This window comes from Lingula anatina, chromosome 3 (genome assembly GCF_051362555.1).
Source record: "Lingula anatina isolate TDL-2025a chromosome 3, LinAna3.0, whole genome shotgun sequence".
In the NCBI taxonomy this organism is placed as follows: Eukaryota; Metazoa; Brachiopoda; class Lingulata; order Lingulida; family Lingulidae; genus Lingula; species Lingula anatina.
The window spans coordinates 23,976,490-24,000,564 of NC_141769.1; the positions used below are offsets into that span (position 1 = coordinate 23,976,490).

Sequence of the window (24,075 nt, forward strand, 5' to 3'; positions counted from 1 at the left end):
TATTAATTATCCCTCTGTGCATTATTGCATCATACGACTTCGCTCTCTGGCAAGGACACCCATGTGGTAAGTGTCTGTTACATACCTTTACACTAAAACGGTTTGTCAAGGCGCTATATATTATTGGGCTTTCTTGTTTTTACGTTCGCAATAAGGATGTGTTATGACCAACCACAGCAGAAGACCTTAGACAATTAGATGGAACTACTGACACTGATGAAGAAAAAGAATTGTGGAATTGGATCCTCTCTCTCTCTCTCTCTCTCTCTCTCTCTCTCTCTCAGGAAGGCATCTAATTAGAAACAGTGGCATCAAAAGTAAAAAGATTATGAGTTATACCACTCATCCTACTTATGAAATTTTAAATCCCCTTACAAGTAGTTTTTTAATCCCATTATTAGTGGTTAAATAGCAGTTTTTCACGTTTTATGCAACGAGAGTCAGTGCGCACGAAATACCTAACTCATTCCGAAAGCCGACCCCCCCTACATACTATGGCGAAATACTAATTTCTTTTCATTATTTTTATTATTATTATTATTATTATTATTACTGCAGTTGTGGGTAACTTATAATCGTTCAACGTGTTGGTATGATTTCCAGACAAGAAATCCGATAGTCAGAGAGTGGAGGGTTTGGCTTTTCTGAACTGAAACTGGAGACCTTTAAGGCCATATAAGTCGAACTATTGAATGACATAACCGTAGAAAGTAGGTTGAGCCAAACCAAATGTTTGATTGATTTAAAATATCGATCAATCAAATTAATTTATTTTATATGCAAAATACTCGTACAACAAAAGATATACATTAAGGGTGGAAAGGTGACCGACTTCAGCTGATCCATCTATCACGCTTTTCTGCCTTTGTGGAAGTAATATGTATGCATAAGTTGTGTTTCCACATTTTCCATATTTTCTGTTTCAGCTATGATGCTGCGTATCATACTGTGCATAACTCTGTGCTGTACTCTGGCGAATGCCTACTCCAAGTAAGTTTTTATACTTTGTGAAAATGGATGTTTTGCACGTTCATCATTTAAGTTTCTCCTTTTAATAAATGCAGTTGGCTATTAAGCAGTCCTAATTTTATAGATTATTGGCACGAGTCTATATTTTACCTGTATGCATGTACATGTGCCCTTCCTCGTGATACTGCATGTAAATCCAACACTTTTGAGAAAATGTCCAAATGTGTTTCCAGCCTTTCCATGTGATAGGAATAATGATGCTTGTAGAATAAGCACCCTTTACATCATCCATGCAAATCTGGGAAAGCTGTAGTATTTAGACTTATTATTTTCTTTATTTTCATTTGTACACCATTAGATAAATTACTCAATTTTAGCCCACAGAGTATTGTTCATTTGGTACATGTGTACTAGGATGCCTCCCAAACCTAAAAAATGTTTCCAATGAAGTTTATTTCTTGATTTGGGGCCCCGTGGGTCCCAGGGTAATTTTATCCTGGTTGCAACACTCATGATTAAGGTATTGTTATAAATGTATGTTAGCAGCAAAATCGAACTCCCATTCCAGGTCGTACATGATAGTTTTTCCGAATGCTATTCGCCCGGGAATGCCATTAAAACTGGGCGTGACCATCTTTAGGGCGAGTGCGCCTGTAAATGTGACTTGCATTATGGCCAAAGACAACGCATATCTCGCGTCACAGAGTGGACTTTTTGAAGCAGGTATTGTTACAGAAAGTGGAATAGTTATTGTCTTTACCATTCAAAGATTATAATTAAACCCTTTTATTAGCCACAGAAAGCCAAATCAATCATACTTTAGCCACACGCACTTGCAGAGCTATGGTTGTGATAGGAGCTGTTAGCATTTTGAGAAAATTGTTTTTTTGACGCACCGTACGTCATTGCGGTGTGCAAATAAAAACGTGCCCCCTTTGATATAGCGATCTTAATTCTTAATTCAACTGTCACTTTTTATTTTGAATTTTCTTTTTCTTTGAATTACAACTCCATCACGGTTTACTTTCAGGAGAGCCTGGAACCCTATTGCTTCAGGTAACTGAAAAAAAATCTCCATCATAACTTTTCCCGCATCCTCCCGCATTCTGCAAACATCCTTCGACTCTATTAAAATTCTCTTTATTGGCTTCAAACCGGTGAATTGTTTAATGTATATCAAACAGTATTTACCATTTTGATTACCGCAAAGGTATAATTTTTGCTTGCCAGAGATATGTGAATTATTTATGCACTGTCGCATAATTTAGACCTCGCTTTATTTTTTCATCATCTTTGAATATACAGGTTCCAACAGATGCAACTCCTGGGACATATAAAATTCGCATCGATGGAACAGGAGGATTGGCTTTCAATAATGAATCCCAACTAAGTTTCAAGACCAAAACAATGTCCATCTTGATCCAGACTGACAAGCCCATCTACAAACAAGGACAGACCGGTCAGTTTTACACGATTACAGCGGGTCCAATTTTCTCGTTATGCTTCCTTAGTGTCCGTGTGCTTATAGTTTATACATGTAGAAATGCAATGTGATATCTGAGATGCCTTCACAATGGCACACCCTTTACTTTTTCAAATGTTTTGTCGAGAAAGATGTTGGTCCAATATCTAACGTGAATGTTTCTTTTACTCCCAGTGCGAATACGAGCGTTGGCTGTATATCCCGACTTAAAGAGCTTCAGTGGACCGCTGACAGTGGAAATTTACGTAAGCTGTAAAGTCAATGTGTCAGCCATCAAGCGTAAAGCATCCCTTTAAGACCACTTTTGGTAGCCTTTTTGATACCTTTTAGTAACAGTCAAGCGTCAAATCCATTCTATCATTGCCTTCTATAATAAATACAGCCTTGTAAAGATGACAAAATTCAAGCCAAACAAAGTTGATTGATTACTGGAAGCGCTTTAATTTGGTCCAGAAAATCTTGCCTCCCATGCCTTAAAAGTTTAAACATCTTTTACCAAAGGACCCGTCGAATAACAAAATCAAAAGCTGGGTTGATCTCCAAGAGTCTTCAGGAGTTGTAGCCGCTGAACTTCTTCTCTCTGATCAGCCTCCGCTCGGCTCCTGGACTGTCAGGGTGACGGCGGCGGTAAGTTCCAGGCTTTCACATGCTGAATATTTTATTGATGTTTTGATATAAAGTTAGTGTTTGAGATAAATGATATGAGAATGGTTACGAAAAAGCACTGTACGTTAGCGCTATGGCTGAAGCTGTTAATGCAGTTATATTAACTAAACTAGAAAAGCACTCCGAGAGCGCAGACCTCCGCCAAAGCAGCGATTTTTTATTATTATTGATTATTGATTGATTATTGGTCCGGATCATCAAAAACTAATCATCTTTTCCTTGGCCCACTTCTGACAGTTCATGAAAATTTCATCAAAATCGGTCCATAACTTTTTGAGTTATGTTGATGACAGACAAACAGACAAACAAACAGGCAAACAGGGGTAAAAACATAACCTTCTTGGCGGAGGTAATTAATAACTTCTTAAAGCGTAGCAACATGCACGTCGTAATGTTGTTTTCATAATATGATGCTCCAGTATATTACAAAAGGTTCAACTATAAGTGATGTGAAATGAAAATTGTACACAGAAGATCAAGCTAAGACCGGTAATGGCAGCTAAAATTAGTGATCATATGATATGAATTAAAACCATGTAACTTGATTCTGGTATTTAAGCGTTTTAGCTGTTTTGCAGTTTTTTATGTGATCGACAAAAACATGCGTGCAGCTTATTTTTTTAAAGATTTAATTCTAAAAATGTCCTGTCTTTTAATATGATCCGTTATTATTCAAATATCGTGTTAAATTATTTAATAATTTTCTACCTAGCTCCAAACGGAAGAGAAGGAATTTACTGTGACTGAATACGGTACGTTAATATTATATTAATACTGCATATACAGTATACACCCAAGTAGGTTGCCACATTATACAAGTAAAAATGCTGGTATCAGACTTACGCTGAGTAATATGGTGTGTGTAACGTATTGTCACAAGACAAAGCCTTTCGAGTTGTTTATAACGAGTGAAGAAATAAAGGAGATCCATATTTCAGAAGTGGCTTAATTTAGATCCAATATCAACAGCCAATTTATAAGCACAGTGATTCAAGAAGTCTAGAATTTAAACGAACGTAAATTGAAAACCTCCAAATAGTTAAAAGGATCGTTTATGTTTTATATTAATTGTTGGATGATTCCCACCCAATATGAAATGCATTTACTGACATATTTCCTTTTTTTCAGTTGAACCAAAGTTTGATGTTGCTGTGAACATTCCATCCTACGTAACATTCACAGACACTTTTATCAATGGGAGCGTGGTAGCTAAGTAAGAATCGTGGTTAACTGTTTGCCTACCAGTATACTGTAGATATGTAATTGTTTATTTCAATCGTAGTTTGCATCTAGTTTTGGCATACGTTTCCAAAATACATGTACAAATTATGTATTCCTCATGGACAGATTTTCAACTGAAGACATTTTTAAATTCACTTAAATCAGATAAGTCTTGTTGTAATTTCGTGGTTTTGTTGCGCTTTCGAAATTTTACTCGTTGTTTGTCGCGAAGGAACAGCTGCCTGCAAAAGTATATTATCAGAATGGTCCTTTTCAGAAAGGATAGGGGCGTAAATATTGCTTTTATGGGCGAGGTGAGCATATATTTAACGAATTCTGTCAACAATGTAAACAATAACTTCATGTGTTGTCTCAACGAAGCAGTAGAGAAGTGCGATTCTCGTTTGCAGGTACAGTGATGGAAAAGGAGTGGACTGTTTGGGATACGCAGAACTGCCTTTAACAGACTTCTACCAACTTCATCCTCTGAAATTTGTAAGTATACCAGGCCCGTAGCCAGCAATTTTAAAAGGGGGTTTATTTTTCTGAAAAAGTGGACCTTTTTCCATAAAACCTTCATGTACCTACATGTAGATCAAATTTTACTCACAGTGGACCTTTTCCCAGCAAAAGGGGCGGTTCTTTCGAACCCCCCGAACCCCCCTGGCTACGGGCCTGTTTACATTGCAGTAACTGAAGCCAAGAAAGCTGCTGAATGTGACAGTTTACTGCTGGACCTGAGAGTGTGTTAGAGGGGAGGGAATGTTAAAAATGAGTCCAATATTTAGAATTTATGAATCTGCTCGGTAGGCTCAGAGAACACGGATGTCAAAATGTCAAAAAGAGCCAAGATGGCAGCCACAGCAATTGTATTTTAAGATAAATTTTCATCTATTTAACTGAAAATTTGAAAACGTAAGCTTTATTTGTAATTCTGCGTTTTATAGAAACGTGTGGATGGCTGTCCAATATCTATATATATAGCTAGATAATAATGATATTCATCTTGGAAGTTTCACGTTCATTCTAGTGTTTTGACCTTGGGTGTAGTTTTAATCAATTCACATATTAAAATTGTTTAAAGGGATAATAACTCTTCATTTCTGCCAAAAATGAATTTTCCTGGAGTAAACAACAATTTTCCCATACTTACCAATGATTAATGAATCCATTTTTACATTCAAAATTAGTCCCTGGTTTTTTTCTCAAAAGTTCGGTTTTTTGTTAAAATCTCTTAAGAGATTTTAACAGAGTATAGTCATCAATGGAGGTCACGTGGTCTTAAGACAAGCTCAGATATCAGAATTATAGCTATAACTGCCGTTTTTGTGGTAAAACAGAATATATTATATTTCTATGAGTTATTCACAATGTTTTTATTGTGAAATATAGATCTCATACGAAGAGTTATTATCCCTTTAATTTCATTTCAACTCAGCTATCGAGAGAGAAAGCGAGAGAAAGAGAGAGAGAGAGAGAGAGAGAGAGAAAGACGTTCTAATAATTATCGAGTCTTCATGTAAACGCGTACTTTTAGGCTGTTTGCGTTACACTATTAAAGTGATATAGGACGGGAGTGATAAGTGTGACTAAGTTTGAAGGAGCAATGTTTTGACTTAAATCTGTATATTTCTGACGTTTCACTAAACTGCTTTGACAAAATACTCCAGCCTTTTGTTTGACAAAAAGGTTCATTTAAATGCACTATAAAGATGGACAACTTGTAGATTTGTGAAACCGACAGTCATCGCGATATTCCGATCATATATGAAATTATCCTTGAACATTTTCACCAGCTCAGCCTGACCTAAAAGTATGAAAAAAGGAATAGATCTAAGCTCCAATGGAGACATGCATAAAATCTTCGTCAAAACTAAAAAGTGATGAAATATATACCTTAACTATGCGCTCTGTTCACCCAAACCCAATATACAGGTGCAAATGAGGTCACAGGCATGCTCTTAAAAATATTTAGTGCACAGATTGCAAATTATGTTTGATTACTGTATATTAGGGTCCAACATAAAGTGTATCATAGTTTCATTCTCCTGAAACCGTGAATAATTAAAAATGATTTATCGTCTAGCCCCCAAAGAAGGAACATATGTTACTGTAACAAATGCAAAACGTCCAGCCGTGAAACGCCCCCCCCCCTTTGAAAATTCAATAATCACTGGTTTTGTTCTTTGATTTATCTCCTACAAGTATCGAGTTGTAAAAGATATGCTAATCTTCTTTATAGAGCAGTTAATTATTTTTGAGCGACTTTGCTTGTCACTGAATATTGAAAAAACGGGGAAAATACACCCTGCTGACATTAAAATAAGCATTAAATAAACTATTTTTCCACTCGTGAACCCAATATTATATCAGAAATGTCAAACAATCATGGAATCACAATCTATTTTTCGGTCAGCAACAGAAAACACTGTTTTCTACTTCACCGAGTACTTGGACAAAATGAAACTTACAATTTTTCTGGGGAACATGCGTGACGTAGTATTAGCGATGATGCAAAGCCCCTAAAGTTACAGTTAAAATATTTATATTTTTCAATGTATTTCTGTACTGGTACATAGATTGTTATGACCTTGTACAATATGATATACTAATGATGATACAATACAATTAATGTATTACCATTTCTCTAGTTGGTATTATGTTGCCTAGCCATTTGTGAATGAAAAAAATCTTTACATAATGAACATACGTACTAGTAAAATTACTCATAAAATATTCTATCTAAGCAATGAGATAAACCTTGGTGTGATTATAAATTTACCATAAACATACTATAAACATGTTACACAAAAGGATATGTTTAAACTTAAAACCACAGTTACATAGCTGTTTACATGGCTGTTTAAAGCCAGGTTGATGACATAGATAATTACGATTAATGACAATTACATAAGACAGTTAAGTAAATAAGTTACACAGATATAAATATTGCGCCATGTTCAGTCCCACTGCCGAGTCACTTCTCACAACAGTGAAACCATACACTGACATTTTAAGGGATATGCTAAGAGTTACCAAGCAGAGCAACCACTTCACTTCTTTTCTTGAATGATTTGATTATAAAGTTGGAGAGGGACACCAAAGTATTATTGTTGGCACTGTTAAATACATGGCATAATTGACTGTCGGGTGACCTTGTATCAGCTTTTAGGATTGAGGTTTTACTAAAAAAGGTGACTCGGGCTGTTTTATACATTGGGCATTGGAATATAAAATGGTATTCATCTTCAATTACCCCTTGGGTGCACAGGCGACAGATTCTGTCGCACCTTTCAGTTTTTGGCCTGGTGTGCCGAACAGTTTCGACGTGGAGTTTATGGTCACTAAGACGTAGTTTAGCAAGGGTTGACAAGGTGTCGTAATTTGTTATTTTATCAACATGAGTTGCCCTTTCACACTTTCGGTTAAGTATACGGAAGAGAGACAATTTACTGTTGGCTTGAAGTTTGTTATTGCATATTTGGGTAAAGTGGTCAGTTTGTCTTTGTTTGAAAATTGTGGTGAAGTTTTTTGGAGGTGACTGGCTAAGCCACACATCTCCAAGGCCAAATGTGAAAAGGATTTTCGAATCCCCTCAGACCATGACATACAAGCTGGTCTGAGTGTGTGGACTGCGGGTGGGACATAAGGTGTCAGCAACTTGTAACTATTTATCTCTGTATGTATGCTTGTTTCATTAGTGTAGCATCAGACATTTGAATAATTTTACACCATAGTTTGACAGATGCAAACTGTATTTTGGTATAGAGGGGAAGGCGGTCAAGTTCAGTGTATACACTATAGTTTGATACGTTTTGGTGGAGGCCAAGGATTTGTTTGCAAAATTTTAAGTGTAACTTTTCTGTAGGGCAGTTATCCGTTGACACAGAGTGGCCCCATATCTCTGAGCAATATGTAAGGATTGGGGAAATGAGGGTATCAAATAATTTCTCTTTTAAGGATGAGTTAACATTACACTGAAGTGGAAGAGACTTGCACAGACTGAAGAATGCCTTAGAAGCACGTTGTAGGACATTACTTTGGGTTTCTGTAAAGCTTCCTGATCGATTTAGAAGGTGACCTAGACACATGTATTTGTTGACCACTTGGATTGGTTTTTCATACAGAAGAAATTTTTCACTGTGAGATTTTGATTTTGAGTTGAAAATAACCATTTTAGTTTTGGTGACATTTACAGTCAGTCTCCACATGTTACAGAAATTTTCTACAATTTCCAAACTTTGCCTTAGCCTTGGGGGGACATAAGGATGAGGTCATCAGCATAGAGTAAACCTTGTATTGGTATTCCATTTATATCTGGACTTGCAGCACTTTCGCCATCAATTGATCTTAGAAGGTCATCAATAAAAATATTAAAAAGAAGTGGGCTCAATGTGTCACCTTGTTTTACACCTAGGCTTGTATTAAAGGCCGGGGATATACCACAACTTGTCTTAACACATGCTTGGGAGTTTTCATACATGCTTTTAATGTTTTTGTACATAAGTCCTCTTATTCCTAGAGTACTTAGCTTGAACAGTAGTCCATTCCTCCAAACACTATCGAATGCTTTTGAAAAGTCAATGAAACGTGTATAATTTTTTCTTTCCTTTTTTTCTTTATAAAAACATCTTAACGTCGTGTAGAGTCTATAATTTACCATAACTGAATCACTACAAAATATATCGGAACGCAGTATAAAAATTAAAATTAAATGACCCGGAACGTTACGTTATTATACCGGAACATTCGTTTCCAGTTATTTTAAGGGCGGATGGAGGCCGTCTTCTGGGTCTTCCAAAAGACGGTCAGATTTTCAAGTTAACATTGATGGGTAACTAATTTTTTTGTGGGAGGACAGTCAGAAATGGAGGATGGATCAACATAGATAATTTAGAAGACTGTCAGAAAATATCTCTGGATCGGCCCCTCCTTTACATTCCGTAAAGACATGGTAAAAATTAAAAATTAAATTAAAATTGAGACAGTCGTGGATTTCTGTTATATACACATATATGTTTTAATATATTTAATACAACTTTGAATTCATTCAATTTTATATTTAGGACACTTGGCATGTGAAATGCACCTCTATTTTGGGTTTGAGTGTATTATATAATTTAAAAAAGCACTGATATACATTGTAGACCTTTGCTATAACATAAACAAACAACAAATAATATTTATAACTTTCCGCGTTTCTTCAGGTTGACGGAAAAGCGAACTTATTTTTTGTCTTGGGTAAAATAGCTGAGCTTGCTGAATATGAAATGGAATATCGAACAGTGCAGGTAAAAGCCCAAGCCAAAGAAACCCTCACAGATCTCCCACAGGTTGCGTGGTCGGAGTTTACGTTCTTCTCTTCGCCATACGCGATGGACATCCTGGGATCCACCCCAAGGGTTTTCAAACCGGGACTTACGTACACCGGCTTTGTAAGTTAAGACTTAGCTCGCACGTGTTTTGAGCATCGGCGCAAAGAACCTTAGCAAATTCTGAAAAAATGTCAATATTAATGAAGAATGGTCTACTATCTTTTTATATCTGATCCGATTTTTTTATTTGTCAGGTATACTATTAAAGCTTTCAATTCTAATTCACAAGTTGCAAAGGTATAAAGTTATGCGTTAAGGAAGAAATATAACTACGTTGTACATAAGTTTATATATATATATATATATATATATATATATATATAGTGGTATATCACAACAGGTAAAACTCAGCCTAGTAGACGGGACACCAATTGAGGGGGAGGACCACAAACTTCAGGTTGAGGCTCGGGTTACATATGCATTAGAGATACCGGAAAGTGTCAAATTGAATTTTCCGCCTTCCTACTGGGAGCATTTTATCGAGTATAAGACAGTTGAAGAACCCGTTCAGGAACTAAGTGTACCGAATGACGGCATTGTTCGATTTGACTTGGAAGTTAGCCAAGACAGGGCGACCGAAATTACATTTACGGTACTGATTTGAAGTGCGTCCACACATACCAATGGCCCCATTCAGAATAGGGGACAGACTAGTCCGAGGGTCAATTATGGCCGACCCACTTGAATAATTCCTCAGGGGTGTCGGTGTCTGTAATGGGGGTTAGACGGCAAGCTTAGTAGTGGGTTGCCATATTTGACCCTCGGACTAGTTAGTCCCCTATTCTTAATGGGGCCAATTATCCTGTATATTCTTTTCATTTACATTCTTTACAGTGAATTTTGTAAATAGGATACTAAAAAATTACTTTTCCTTCTTTAACTACGCTTACTTATAAATATACTGTTTAAACTAATGATTAAAAGCTTAAATATGTGCAGTTATGGTCAGCTGACAGGTTAGTCCAGATTTAAATTGCTTGATGATGGAGGTACATGTGCTGAAAGAACTACATGTACAGAAACATTTCTTGCCAGGAACCTTGAAGGTGTGATGACACCTTTTCCCTCACACTAGTGTATTAATTGAATATTATGCGAGATGCATATCAACGAATAACAGGATTATTTTATTTTCTCATTCATGGCAGTTTACCTACGTATCGAAGGTCCGGTACCTGACCGTTTATGGCTTTAGGTCTCCTAGCGACAATTACCTTCAGGTTTTATCGAAGACGCCATTGATACAGGTAAATCAAGTTGAATTCATTTATTTGGTTTCACCATAATGATTTACGAATGCATTTTTATACTACACGTTTGTCACATTCTTATCTTTAAATATGGGCAAATTCTTAATGGGATAACAACTCTTCGCACGAGATCTATATTTCACAGTAAAAACATTGTAAACAACTCATAGAAATATAATATATTCTGTTTTACCACAAAAACGGCAGTTAAAGTAATTATTTTGAAACCTGTGCTTGCCATCGGACCATGTGACCTTCATAGATGACTATACTCTAAAAAAAAGCACTTTAGAAAAAAACCAGAGACTAACTTTGAATGTAGAAATGGATTCATTAACCATTGGTAAGTATGGGAAAATTGTAGTTTACCCCAGGAAATTTCATTTTTTGACCAAAATGAACAATTGTTATCCCTTTAACAAACGAACAACACAATGAAAATAAAGTATTTGAAATAGACTAGAACATCAAAATGTTGTTTTCTTAATTAAAGACGGGAAGTAATGCTGAATTTGAAGTCCAGTCGACGGAACAAGTAACCACATTGGTTTATCTGGTAAGAAAGTCATTTTCTGATAATATTCAAACAGCGGGTGAAGGATGACGAATTTAGATGCCGGGCTATGGATGCCCACCTGTGTAAGACTTAAACCAAAACCATCACCTTGCTCATGGCAATATATGTATTTGTGAAGAGAAAGAATTTTAAACATGTGTGTGATGCAATATAGATGTAATACATTTGCCCTTTTATTGATTGTAAGAATATTCTAATAGGGATACGTTTGAACGTGTAAACTAGATTCCAGCTTATGTCTTGCCATTTGAAGACTCTATGCGTGATATTGAATTGAGGTGTTTCTTCAAACCATATGGGGTTCATAACACGGCGTATTTGAAGTTCAGGTTATATTTATTTGAGGTATATTAATCACATTTTGTAACACAATTAATTTGAGAGAGGTACAGTGCAATGACCCCAAAGAATCAAAGCATCTCGTGAAACAGATTCAAAAGATGGATTCACCTACTGTTTACACACTTAGATTCAGAGCTAAAACGAACCTCCCTATCATGCCTGGGCACCAGAGAGAAGTACGTGCTGATAGTAGAGAAGGGAGTTCCCAGGGAGCTCTGAAGTTTCCACAGAGCTCTAAAACTCAGGGTTTCTGTTTTAATTTCGCTTTAAAACCCTGCAGATCATGGCCGGTGGAAATGTTGTGTCAACGAATAAAGTGTCCCTGAACTCCAACATGACTTTCCAAGTTGCCATTACCCCAAATATGGCACCCAAGTCCAAGATGGCCGCCTACTATGTACGCAGTGACGGCGAAGTTGTCGCAGACGTTCTCAGTTTCAATGTGAAAGGAGCATTTAAAAACCAGGTAATTTTTCATGAAGATCATCTTTAATCACTATCAGTTTTTAAGATTATTTGAAAACAGTTTCTTTCCACATCATAAATTGAACAATCATGTAATTTTATCGATTAGCAGTGAGTGGTTAGGTCTAAAATATGTCACCCCATGGATTTTTTCACGTAAAATACATGTATCAAATGCAACATTTAATAAATTATTCTTCATAGTAAGCTTTTACTGTCTCCTTTGTCCTGGGTCAATTTTAGGTGTCCGTACAATTTGACGAAACCAGGGCAGAAGCTGGGCAGAAAGTAAGCATGGTGTTGACTGCCGATCCTGGATCGTTCGTGGGGATTTTGGCCGTAGACCAAAGTTTGCTTCCCTTTAGATACCTGCACGACGACTTCACGGAAGAGAAGGTATTCGTCTTTATGAATTTTGTAGTGAATGTCACATAACGTATATTTTCCATACAAGGAAACCTTGTTTCAATTGAAACAAACGTCAAATAAATGAATAAGTAAATGAATGTAATTATATATTAAGGCTCTTTCCTACAATGAATTTCAGAGTAATTTAATTAAAAATGAGATGATACCGCATTCTTCACTTAAGGTTTTAAGTGAGCTGGATACATATGATACAAAGAGAGAGACATTCACTGCCAGGAAGAAGCGTTCCATAATGCAGAACATCATTCCGATAGGTGGCACTGATGTCTATGGCATGTTCCAGGTAAAGTACACGTTGTGCCTCTTTTCAATCAAAAATGATATAAAATGGTTTTGTTCGTTGTATCCGAAGCCCAAAAGATGGTCAAACTTGAAAAAGACATCAATAGCTTCAAGTATTTCATGATGAATCGTTTGTGTTAAGTAAACAATTATTTATTATTGTTACCATCGTAGTGGTACAGTTAAAGTGGTTCGTTAAAATGTAAGATACCACGTCGATAAATAATCATCCGACTGTTTCTTCATTTTCATACTCCAAACAACGTAAACATACTATCATGTATATGATGAGTATTATTTTGATCAGAATTTTGATCAGTATACTTGGCAAATATTAAAAAACAATTATTCTGGTAAACTGGTAAAACTGCAACAATCTCACTTGTTTTGTTTTTAAAGAGGATTTTATATAAACAATCTAAAAAAAACATTTTAAAATTTCAGAACTTTGGGGTAATTGTATTTACCGATACTATGGTATACAGATACACAAACACAACGGCACGTAAGTTTATTCATTTCTTTTCCAAATGTGAAAAAAGTTTATTGAAACAATTGATGGAGAACATAGAATGGTCGAAGAAATGACACAATATCCCCTTATTAGTTTGGTTCAAGTTCTGTTTCATAGCTCAAGCAATGTTTTAACGTTTAAAATGTACGTGTACCACAGTTATTCGTGGAAATCCCCGTATAATTACACGCTGTTTTAATCGAACAATTAAGCCAATATAAATTTCAATCGAAGGTAGACAAGTCGATTATGTACCGTTATGGCAAGGTGGGAAGTAAATTTACTGTGTGATATGTGTTCTTTTTCTTTGTAATATATGTTCACATTAAGCATGTGAAAAAAATTGTGACGACTCATTTGGGTGTGAACCTCCTCATAGTTTCCAAAATATAACAAGACCTTATCATGTGTTTTTTTGTTGTTGTTGTTAGCGGAGGCAGAAAGTATTTCTGCCGTTGGTAGTTTGGCGGATATAAAACCAATGCAGTCCTATTTTAGAGAAACTTGGCTTTGGACCAGTGTAACCTTAGGGTAGGGTATTTGTTGGTAATACCGTATATTTGTTTGCATTTAAAAAAGTTTCTTAGATCCTAAATTAAACTTACCATATAAAACTTCATACCATAAGTTGGATGTAAATGGGCAGTGGAGCATTCTGAAACACAGTGCTTTGTCTTCTTTCTCAGTTTTTCACTCTTAGACTTGCTTAAAGTTAATTTTCGCCGATAAAAAGTGACTTTGAATTAACTTAACTGCTTAATTTTATCTTGTTAATTCTCCAGTGCAACAGGCACGACTTCACTTAATGTAATAGCGCCAGGTGATACTTCGTCATGGACAGCCAATGTGTTTGCCGTCCATTCAGAATCCGGCCTGGGAGTGGCAACGGCAGAGGTGATCCAAACATTACTTTTTTGGCATAGCTATCGTCGCCAATTATTGTGACTGATATATTAGTAATGGTGCTAGAAGATTGAAGATTCCATAAATAAATTATGCGAAAATAGCAAATCTTTTGCTAGCATTACATGTGCAAGCGAATGGATTAAAGATTACGAAATATTATAATGTGGTTTGAGCTTTACGTGTAGTTCTTACTCGCTAAATGTATTCGATACCCATACAGTATAGAATATGTCGTGTATGTTATTATTATTAGTAACCATACCTTGACCCGCGCGAAATGTGCCGATGCATATGTACATATGTTGCGTCAAGATTATATGATATGCTTGTCATATAGGCGCATTTAAGGATATATATATATAGTCATTGGTTAATGAATGAAAGAATGTTATTTGGTTTATTGCAGTTGTCGACATTCCGTAGGTTTCTGTTAGCAGTGTACATGCCATATTCGGCCGTCCTTGGAGAGAAGTTGATCCTTCGAGTGGCAATTTGGAACGATATGGGAATCGACTTGGACGTAATAATTAAGACAACGTGTTCAGCTTCATTAATCACCTATACATCACAAAAATAAAAGCAAAGAGTCTAAAGTTTACACCTAATTACTGCTTTTAATTAAAGTGCATTGCTGATTGGAACCTCAGTTACAGGTAATGACGCCAGAGATATCAAGAAAACATTTGATTGAATAAATGAAAATAAAATGAAAGAAGGGGAAGCAGTGCATTGAGATTTAAAATGTTATCTATTGAAATATTGATAGAATTTGTAAGCAAGTCTGCGAGTTATAAAAAAGAATTCTCACAAAACGAAATTACCATTGATTTTAAGGTTGACGTAATACTGGAAAAGTCTGACGGGTTCAAGAGCATAGTATTGGGCACGGATGGAAAGCCAACAACTGTTTCTGAAGCACAAACGCAGCAAGCCAGTGTACGTGAAGCCTGAATATCGACGTAGTCCAAGATTTGATTCTTAAACTCCCTTTAAATATGTACTTTCTATATAACCTTCTCTCTTGTGTATGGGATGTACGATCCCGAATACCTTTCCATAAATGTCTCCACAAAAGTCTACATATGAACTGTTAAACTTCAGAACGCCTTTTTTTTTTATTAAAGTGTATAATTTTTTTAAACATTTCCGAGGTTAACTTGAATGTCTTTTGTGATCTTGTGTGATAATAATGTTCTGCTACATGTTTGAGTAATTGGATATATATATATATATATATATATATATATATATACACACTTACATGTATATAATTATAGGTCAAAGACGGAAAGGGTGTCTTCGTATATTTCCCTATTATTCCAACTGCTCTGGGCAAATTTGATGTCTTTATAAAAGCGAACTCGGAGGCTGGTATTGATGGCTTGAAGAAGCAGTTGCTTGTCGAGGTATAGTTGGGCATGATCTTCGATGATATCAGTTTGTTAGGGGTAAATTATACAACATACAACATTTACACAACATACCATGCTTCATGTTCACAGTTGTGCAATGTTCATTTAGATATTTAATACCTTCTTTATCGGTACTCACGTCATCACGTCATCTACACATTGCTTTTATAAAAAAGCATATTGATGAAATACACAAAGCATGGATAAGCGGAACATAATTGTCTCATGTGCAAATAATTTTTGACTTCAGTCGACATCTTTGTTGCGCCGTGAGACTTTTCTTAACTTACCTTGTCTGACCTTCCCTTGTCTTCTGTTACCGACATTGTCGTCGGCAAATTTTTTTGTTTGTTTGCCTTGTGCTTTACTTTGTGTTGTCTCGTCTTGTCTTGAGTGGCGCCCTCTTATGTGTAGTTGATGTTGGTGTTTAGTTGAATGGAAAACGTCACCATTTATAGTCGTAGTTTGGACACGCCCGTTATTGTACAGTAAGCAATGCGTTAGAGGCAACGTTGTTATATACGTACTTTTTAGTTATTTGATGTATGTGTTTCATTGTCAATTATTCATTATACTATTTGTATTAAGTTGAAATGTTGATACTTACGTTTATTCTTTTACAGTACTTTTATTTGTTTCACTTATAATTTCAGTTCACCGTCGTCATCTAGTTTCTAGACACGCGTGTAAATAAATATATTCCTCCATTGGATATTTATGTTGTCATGCCCTACATCTTCTAAGTTTTGTTTAAACAAGGCCGAGGGAGTCCGTCAAGAATACAATCAAGCTGTGGTGATCGACCTGACTAGCACGTCAACATATAGTAAAACGTTCCAAATTGATATTCCATCCACCTCCGTGCAGAGTTCCTCCTACATCGCTGCTACACTCACAGGTGTGTAATTAAATAAAAGACAAAAAGGATGCAAAAAGGATGCAATTTGCAATTGGAATGTTAAGTGTTATTTTTTTGGCCTTATGGAAAATATTTTAATTTGCTCGGATGAAAATATAAAGCGAGGGTGTGTTATGTTTTATGATTGCAATTATCAGAATGAGTGATAATAATAATATGCATTTAGACCCAAAATTTACTTGCAATTCTCGTTAAGCATAAAATTTTAAGAAAATTTACCTACTGGCCATGTTTACAGAGAATCTCATATTTTTTCTGCTCTTATGTATGCATTTATATTTTACAGATGATATAATGGGACCCACTATAAAAAATATTGACGGCTTATTGAATATACCGCTTGGTTGTGCTGAACAAAACTTGATGCACATTGCTACTCCGGTCTTCTTATTAAACTATTTCGCTGAAACGGACCAGTTCGACAGCGAAGTCATGGAAAAAGCCATTGCCTACTTGGAAAAAGGTACTGCATCCCAAACCAAGCATGTATATGTTACGGTTGTTGTTTTGTAGCAATGATTGGCTCTCCTGCTTTTTCTACAATACACATGCAATGAGAAATCTGCACTTGAGGCTTGACACTTGGCAATACATCATTTGACAGAAACATAATTTAAATATGAATAGTTCTGTATGCCTCATACAATTTCTGCCTTTTAAATTTAAAGTAAAGTTTAACACTAATGAGCCGGCTGAAGATTACATAATAAGTGTTTACAGGCTTAATGAGAGTATATATTAACCAGCGCAATATTTCAGTGCAACCTGGGCAACTTTTATAGATTGTCGGGCTCAACGAAACTGGAGAAACCCTAAAAAAAAAAAACTAAACTTAATCGAATTTTGTTGCAGGATACCAAAATGTACTTGTCTACCAGCACACAGACGGTTCATTTAGTTCATTTGGAGAAAGTGACACCTCCGGAAGCATGTGGTTAGTCAAATTGTGGTTCACGTGTTCCACTATGTCTCACTATATTCCCTCCCCTGCATAATACAATTTTATTCATTATGCAGGTTCTGTTGTATCTATGATTGCCTGCGTATAGCGTATATGTGCACGTTTGCTCCTACGTGTGTTCATTTCATGCAAACACATGGTTTGGGTAGTATACTGCAGTTAATATTTGTCATCAGGAGTAGCTTTATTACTACAAAAGTGCCAATGGGAATAAGTAGAACAAGTGAAACTTTTAATGATTTGTAACGGAATTTTGTAATTTTTTTGTAATTTTTGTCATGCTTTGGTGTGATAAAAGGAGTGAGACGATTTTCAACACGACCATTTCAGGGCAACTGCGTTCGTAACAAAGTGCTTGACACAAGCAGGTGACCATATCGAGATCGATGACGAGGTTGTCACTAAGGCCATCAACTGGATAATTGGTCAGCAGAACGCAGATGGCTCTTTTCCTGAGCCTGGGAGTGTGGTCCATAGGGCAATGCAGGTACTTAATATTGCAATTGTTAATATAAACAGAAGTAAAGATTCCATTTGAAGAAGAGAGCGTTTTTGGAATTGATTGTTTTAGGCCCTTTGTAAACTTGGTGCAAATGGGCACTATAGTGTATTTTGCCAAAGTTTTATTGACCATGGTCACCATCTCAAATTCGTTGAACTCTTGGAAATGAACATAGAAATAGTCCAAGAACGTCAAATGAATTTTTTTACCTTATTTCAATAAGATAAATATTTTTTTTAATTCTGTTGATGTTTTAGAATATGTATTTTAATTTATTGCCCCCGTTTTTTTTCAAAACTGTAGTTATATACTGTATATTTGTTGCAGACTGGTTCGTCATCGGATGTATCCCTGACTGCTTTTGTGGTCATTACTTTACTGGAAAATAAGGATATGGTAAGCACATTTTTATGTATTGAAAAAGTATTATTTTAATATATCAAATGCAATGTTTTATCCGCTGGATATTAATTTACATATTATTTTCATGTTTTATAAAAATTCTACTGCATGGTGATATTCTTTCAAATGCAAATGCAGACCAAACTGACATGAAAAAAATTGGAGGAAATATTCACAAAAGATGTACATTTAAAATGCATCAGTTTTTTAAAATTAGAACCAGCGATGAAATTATAAGAAACTGGAACAAACTTAATCTATAGGAACAAACTTAATCTATAGGAACAAACTAAATCTACCTGTATTGGCAACTTTAGCTGATATGACCATTTTAACAACTAATGCGTTTCTTGCCATTTCAGTCTACCGATGATAATGTACGGAACGCCGCAGAGAGTGCTGTCCATTACTTGGAGAACCGTACTGCGTCCGTATCCAACCCTTACAGTCTGGCCATTTCATCGTATGCCCTGCAAAAAGCCAAAAGTTACGAAGCGGTTGCAGCTTTCAACCGTCTGAAAACTTTGATACCTAATTTACTCAAAGGTAAGTTTACCTCATTATTTTTATAACTGTCAAAATACAATCAAGTCAGCATGATATGAAGTTATTCGTTATGAGTTTTGAAGGTTTTTGATTTACCTATCGGCATCCAAAGACATTGACAGTTTACTTGCAACCAAAGACAAATTTCGAGAGCGTAAGATATATGTTACCTTTTTTTTCAAGGTGCTTCCGAGCCAGAGGGTGGATATCGCAACACATATGAGATGCAGCCCAATGCTATCAATGTCGAGATAATTTCTTACGCTCTCCTTGCGTATGCTGAGAAGTCGGACACGCAAGGAGGAATGCCTCTGATGAAATGGCTGATTTCCCAACGTAATACCTACGGAAGGTTCTCTTCAACTCTGGTAAGTTACCTTATTCATCCAACAGAAAACAGACGGAGAGCTCGCTTTGACAAAGGTAATTTATCCGATTTTCACCTTAGGTCATGCGGGGGTCTCTCCTCAATAGGCCAGCTTTTTTATTTTCCAATGGCAGGCGCAAGGGGAACTTTCGTCAACTATAATAAGTCAACAGTTGTTCCAGTGTTGGGCATCCGGGGATCTCTCCATAGTCAAAGCCAGTTGTGCAATTCATCAACTTGGGGGATACGCGGTTTTCTGCAACAAAACTTAGATATTTCCTTTTTTATTTTCATCTGTTTTACTATTTCTTATTGTCTTGCAGGCCACGGTGGTGGCTCTGCAGGCGCTGTCTGTGTTTACTGTTGATATCTATGCGGCATCAAGCCCGGACATGCAGGTCACCATTGGCGTCGAAGGAAGTTCCAATCAAGTGACCCTTAGGGGGGGTAATACCATTATCCTACGGGTGTGTAATCATTATTAAACAAAGGTCTTTGTGTCTGGTTCCCTTTTTATAGTCCCTTTACTCTTTTTCATTTACCTAACATATAAATAGATATATTATGATTTTTTAAAAGTTATATTTAAGGTACAAACGTGATACCTTTGGTAGTTTACTGTTGCGCATTGATCTCTCTCTCCCTCCCTCTCTCCCTCCCTCTCTCTCTCTCTCACGCACAAACACTGACTTTGTGTCATAGGTGTAATTCCGTACTGGTGTTACTTTTAAAGCTCCCAGATGCTACCAAACAAGTGACAGTTTCGGCAACTGGCAGTGGAAGGGCGCTTTTCCAGGTGAGATACCTTGACAGGATATTTGATTAACTTAACTCAATACGGCAACACACTGAAAAATAATATGGTCAATTTTTGTAAGTGAGTAGTTCATAATGCATTGTTTTTTTCTGAAATATCCAACGATACCCCAGTTTATCTTTTAGGTGTCCGTGTCATACAACATAAAAACAATGGAGCAAGAACCATCGTTTGCTGTCGAAGCGACACAGGTGGAGCATGCATTTGGGAACTTAGTGAAGGTCCAGATTTGCTCGAAGTACGTAACCCACAGAAGAAGAAAAAAAGCCCCTGTCCATGGAAAACGATAATTAAAATGTGCATTGCGTCTCAAAGAGAGATATCCCCAGTAGGGTTTATTGTTAATTTAGAGTGTACACCAGCATTGTGTTTATTTATAAGGAGGACGAATGACGGAAAACAGTGTTGGCTTTATTTAACAGTCTTTCCGATTTTACGTCTGTAAAGCTTAACCCAATGTCTTTCTACTTTTTGTTAAACAAGTCCCAGGAGATTGAAATTGAACGACAATCATGCTGCCCAGCTTTTTAAAAACCACTGACGATTGTGCTTGAAGCTCACCTAACACACTCACTGTATATTTTTATTCAGGTGGTTGGAGAACAGCCCAGCAAGCGGCATGGCGGTGCTAGAGATCGGAATACCTAGTGGATTCGAGGCTGATCTGGAGAGCATTTCACAGCTTCCGTCCCTGAAGAAGACGGAGAAAGCGTACAGAAAAATTGTGCTTTATTTTGATGAGGTACGAATTTTAGCAGAACGCCAGTGACTCCACAAGAATTAATCTGTGAATTTATCCTTGATTCACATGACACCAAAGTGCGGATTGGTGGCGGGAAATTAGCTTCCGGTTTTAGGCATTTTTATTTATCACCTTATAGATCTTGTAATCAAACACAGGTTTATGAATTTAGACAATTTTGACAGCTTTTTAGGTATGAAGTACAGTCTAAACTGGTAAATAAAGGCTAAGTCAAACTTATTAGAAATAGTTTTTTTTTTAATGTGATCATCTTTGAAGATGTAACGGTTGCTGTGGGCCTTTAATAATATATTGCTTTTCAATTTTGTCTTCCAGGTCAGTGCTACAAAAACCTGCATCACATTTAATGTGCAGCGTGTCACACTGGTAGCTGAATCCAAACAACTAGCTGTTAGGCTCTATGATTACTTCTCCCCAGGTATTTTTTTTGTCGCTGTCACTGCATAAGTTTTAATTACTCATTTATTATATCATCTTTATTTAGTTCAAAATATTTAAATGCATAATAAATGCATATCTACTTCTCTTCTTTTAAATGAAATTCTTTAGATAAATTTTAACATGCTTGCAACATTTAGGACTTAAAGGAATCAAAACTAACCTGTCTCTATTCATTTGATCGTTTACAGAAAAGCAAGTGACCGCTTTCTATGGGTTATATATTTTGCAAATCACTACGGTCTGCGACATCTGTCGGGAAAGGTGCTCACTGTGCTGGAAGGTAAGAACAGCTCAACCACTGATTTTTATCCTTGCTGATGGTAGCTTTACTCTTTTCTCAGTTCCTGATGGACGGATTCATACTCATTGTGACAGTGGTGATTGTGAAGATAAAAAAGCGCCTCTTTGCAACCCCACAAACGAAATTTGTTCAAAATTGTTTGTAAATAAAACTTTTGCTGACTCATCACATCATAATTTTTAGGATGATGAGTCTTATTGAATATTTGATATATTTTTTTTATATACGGTTATAACATTTAATACAGGCAACAATTTGCTAAATTGTTATCATTGTAAAAATGATTAGGATAGTGGGGTTATATAATAAAAGCGGCCTTGTTTGGCCAAATCACGAACGACCAATATTCCTTGTTGCCTTCTTTCTTGTTATGAATGGGACTTTGAAAGTTTGTTGGTAAACTGGAATGGAGGAGACATAAAAATATTATGACACTTAATAGAAAACCGTCTGGAATGTTGCTGTATATGATGTCTCTAGAGTCAGACACACACAATTTACATTATTTTCATTTTATTTTTTATTTTTATTCATATTTAAATAAATATGAAATAGAATTTGGGTAATTTTTCCTTTTGAATGAGTTTTTTTCCTAATGGATGTCATTGCTTAAATTGGTTTATGTAAGTATGAGACGTACTTGCACTGTGACTTTTTAAGAAATAACTTGTTATCATAATCGTTATTAGTCATGTTATTAATATCATCACACACACATATATTATCATTTTATTTACATTTCAAAACTCTTTATGAATGGAAAAGGACGCACTTGACCATGTTTCCTAACTTCTGTGACACATTATTAAACTGGCATGGCTTAATATCTCATTCCAGGACTGATATATTGGGAGCAATACGAAGAGGCTTGAAGTAATATTAATACATGCGGTTAATCAACTGAAGAATTGCTATTATCCAGTATTTGAAATATTTTTTGGGACATACGAAACGGATCATGAGGGATTTGGACTCACATAAAGAGAGTTAGATAAATGCATATAATTAAGAAAAAATAAGACAGTTAAATCAAAATGTAAGATCGGCGCATGGGTAATAAACATATTTGCAATTCCAGTGGCGTTTACTTTGATGGCTTTTGGTGACTTTATTTTTTTTATTTTATTTTTATTTATTTATTTATTTATTTATTTATTTTTTGCAATCCGTACTTTCTCATTGCATAATTCATTTATCATAAGCCCATTCAACATTATAACAATTTGGTTGGAGTTTTGAAACAATAGATGCAAAGAAAGAAACAAGACAGGAAAGCTGTCAAATGTACAGACAAAAAGCAGAAAAAAGATGCAGAAAAATGTTATTTTGTCAATTTTAATGCAATAATAAATAATATTTACAGGTAGATATAATAAGCGTTTCACTCACTACCGCCGTCTGAAAGAAGTCTTTGCTGCTGTATGTGGTTATATAAAATGTGATAGCACACAAAGTGCTACCAGTATGAGAAGGCTTTTAAGTATATTTGAACACTAGAGAGAAAGGCCTTTCTTAAAATAACTGTGAAGATTTCTTTCCTTTTTGGTACCTATGGCTGAAAATCAGACATCTGGCTCATCGGCTACTCCATGAGCCAATCACTTTTCGGTACCAAAGAGGTCATTTATTTGCGGATTTTTCTTGATTAAAAACCAAAGTTTTTTTTGTAAAATCAATGCTTAAGTAAGAATATGGTATTTAGTGAATTATTTGTAAATATGGTATATGCTTATTTAGAGCCTCAGCTTTAGAAAATCATTTAAACATGTGAACCTTATGGCCAAAATATGCCCCCTTTAAAAGTGGGGGTGGGGGGAGAAAATGCTTATTTTTTCAATGTGGTTAAATATATATCAATGCGTTACATATCCTTTACCCTTGGATGCAGGCTATGTAACAATAGCTTTCTATCTTACTTCTTAGTTACATAATTTTCTAAAATAAAGCAGTTGAGACTCCAAAATTTTGTTCATTAGTGTGAAAAAATGCCCTGCTTACAAATCATTTGCAAAATGCCAATTTCTTTTTTAAACAATATTTCTAAGATTTTTATTTTAATTTATGAAGATCCATAACATATAACCTCTTGTGACCTTTGACCCATTATCAATGACCCTTGACTTAATGTCATGCATAAATGATATATGATGATATATGAAATCAAT

General features: G+C 35.8%; 1 protein-coding gene across 1 annotated transcript; it reads left to right on the forward strand.

The window, feature by feature from the left end:
• The first annotated feature begins 17 nt into the window (after positions 1 to 17).
• Positions 18 to 22,987, forward strand: LOC106153872 (CD109 antigen). The gene is made up of 37 exons (XM_013528032.2): positions 18 to 66; positions 927 to 990; positions 1,538 to 1,692; positions 2,000 to 2,025; positions 2,275 to 2,428; positions 2,627 to 2,697; positions 2,954 to 3,079; positions 3,831 to 3,870; positions 4,247 to 4,331; positions 4,750 to 4,834; positions 9,547 to 9,774; positions 10,055 to 10,306; positions 10,863 to 10,961; positions 11,458 to 11,520; positions 12,164 to 12,349; positions 12,592 to 12,744; positions 12,941 to 13,060; positions 13,504 to 13,564; positions 14,005 to 14,104; positions 14,356 to 14,467; positions 14,886 to 14,999; positions 15,314 to 15,415; positions 15,757 to 15,885; positions 16,651 to 16,789; positions 17,097 to 17,273; positions 17,663 to 17,744; positions 18,102 to 18,258; positions 18,601 to 18,669; positions 19,038 to 19,221; positions 19,405 to 19,589; positions 19,912 to 20,055; positions 20,322 to 20,384; positions 20,531 to 20,643; positions 20,997 to 21,147; positions 21,484 to 21,586; positions 21,798 to 21,889; positions 22,748 to 22,987. The coding sequence occupies exons 2-37, from the start codon at positions 929 to 931 to the stop codon at positions 22,751 to 22,753; spliced, it is 4,188 nt and encodes a 1,395-aa protein (XP_013383486.2). The 5' UTR covers positions 18 to 66; positions 927 to 928; the 3' UTR covers positions 22,754 to 22,987.
• Positions 22,988 to 24,075: the final 1,088 nt, after the last annotated feature.

Bases quoted from the DNA above. Each gene is read 5' to 3' on its own strand.
- LOC106153872 (XM_013528032.2), top strand. From the start codon at position 929: ATGATGCTGCGTATCATACTGTGCATAACTCTGTGCTGTACTCTGGCG. The intron at 15,886-16,650 runs GTATAGTTGGGC...TGTTTAAACAAG, and splicing joins AGAAGCAGTTGCTTGTCGAG to GCCGAGGGAGTCCGTCAAGA. The intron at 21,587-21,797 runs GTATTTTTTTTG...GATCGTTTACAG, and splicing joins CTATGATTACTTCTCCCCAG to AAAAGCAAGTGACCGCTTTC.